Source organism: Pteropus medius, unplaced genomic scaffold, assembly GCF_902729225.1.
Source record: "Pteropus medius unplaced genomic scaffold, Ma_sr-lr_union100, whole genome shotgun sequence".
In the NCBI taxonomy this organism is placed as follows: Eukaryota; Metazoa; Chordata; class Mammalia; order Chiroptera; family Pteropodidae; genus Pteropus; species Pteropus medius.
This window is the reverse complement of record NW_024350927.1, coordinates 4,553,950-4,555,766: the sequence shown is the minus strand read 5'-3', so window position 1 is coordinate 4,555,766 and position 1,817 is coordinate 4,553,950. Positions and strand designations below refer to the sequence as shown.

The window sequence follows — 1,817 nt, the reverse complement described above, 5'->3', positions numbered from 1 at the left end:
CAGCCTCCATCCTCACCCACTTCCAGTCTGTTCTTCACCCAGCAGCCAGATGCAGATCTACACCCATCATTCAGTGGCTTCTCATTGTACAAAGAATAAAATCCATGTTTTGTTTTGGATTCTTCTGTTCAGCCACGGAAAGGGAATCCGCTCCCGGCACTTTTTCCCTCTGGACGAGAGAGTTAGTTCAGGCAGCTTTGGTCCTGGGCCAGGGGTAGCAGTGTCCCCTGGGGCAGGACCCTCCCTGGCTGCCCACTGTCTCCCATGTCTCTTTTCCTCTCACCAGTCTGCCCCATAGCCAGGGACCCATGGTGCTGGGCCAAGGTGCTGTGTGACCTTGGCCCAGCCTCTGCCCTTCTCTGGACCAGGTTTCCCAGATGACCGTTGAAGAAGGACTCCGAGCCTGTGCCTCATGAGCTCTGCTCTCTAGGGCTCCTGGTCTAATCTATTCATTCACCACCTATGGGATGCCTGGCACCTGAGCTGGTTCTGTTTAGTGGGCACCATTGATCTTTTTCTCTGGGCTCAGTGGGAACTCATGGCCAAGCGACATGAACTGGCAGGCTGTTTTCAGCCTATAGACATCACCTCCTCTCAATCTAGGAGGACTTCTGAGAGGAGGCAGGGCTTGTGGGTAAAGGAGTAGGAGGTAGATGAGAGGGGAGGCTGGGAAGAGGCCCCAGCTTAGAGCCTAGAAGCTAAGTGTCTGTCTCTGTGTGTCCGCATGCAAACCCCAGGCTTCATCGGTTATGCCCCCAACCTCAGCAAACTGGTGGCCGAGTGGGAGGGCCAGGACAGTGACAGTGACCAGCTCTTTTACACTAAGATCTTCTTGGACCCGGAGAAGAGGGTAAGAAGCAGTGGGTAGGGCTGGAGAATCCTGGATCCCATGGGCCAGGCTGCACTGGGAGCAGCCCCTTCAGGGCCTGAACCCTTGGGTTGGTCTTGACACCCCCACTTATCCATTCATCGATGCACTCATTTATCGGACAGATATTTATTGAACACCTACTGTGTGGGAGACACCATCAGATACAGGGCAGGGACATGGCAGTGAACAAGACAGTCTCTGCCCTCATGGACCCTCCAGTAGGGAATTTACAGCCTCATGCCAGGTGGCGGTGGTGGTGCTGAAAGGAACTGACAGGCTGAGCTGCCTCTCTCCCACTCTGTCTGGGAGGCTAATGAGAGCTTGACAGGTCTCCAAGCCTGTCTCCCGAGTAGAGGTGGCAGAACCAGGCCACGGCAGCCTCTGACCCAGCCAGTGTCTTCTGGGTGGACAGGAAACTCAGGGAGCTCTAAGGGGTCAGGATTCCTGGCTTCTTCCCTGCTTACCTCCCAACCCCCATCCGCGCTGTGCTGTGTGGCCTAGGGTAAGTCACTTCCCCTTGTGGGCCTCCGTTTCTATCATCCACGAAGTGATGAAATGAAGCAGTTGTGCCTGTGTAGTGGAAACGATGAACTTGACAATTAACTCTTTTTGTTAACTCAGCCCTTCCTCCTTCCCCTTTGCCTCCAGTGACATCATTTGCAGAAGCCCAGAGTCTAAACCATGAGAGTGGAGCTGCTCTATGTGGGATGAGGGCCGTGCCTAGAGTGCCCCTGGCCCTTTCTTGTCCTGGCCTAGGGCTCCATGAGACAGTCAAGTCTTGAAGAGGCAGCTCTGTGCCGTGATCAGGGACCTTAGGGGCAGGCTACCTGGGTTCAGATGACCGCTCCCGCTCAGCTACTTAAGAGCTACATGATCTGGGACAGGTCACCTGACCTCTCTGTGCCTTGTTTTTTTATTTTTTTGAATTTTTGAATTTTTTTTTTTT

General features: G+C 53.9%; 1 protein-coding gene across 1 annotated transcript in view; it reads left to right on the top strand.

The window, feature by feature from the left end:
• Window positions 1-1,817, top strand: part of PLOD1 (procollagen-lysine,2-oxoglutarate 5-dioxygenase 1) — a 25,357-nt gene that overhangs the window by 9,396 nt on the left and 14,144 nt on the right. Inside the window, exon 4 of the mRNA XM_039842028.1 lies at window positions 738-850. Coding sequence (XP_039697962.1) covers window positions 738-850 — 113 coding nt within the window. The remainder of the gene's footprint in view (window positions 1-737; window positions 851-1,817) is intronic.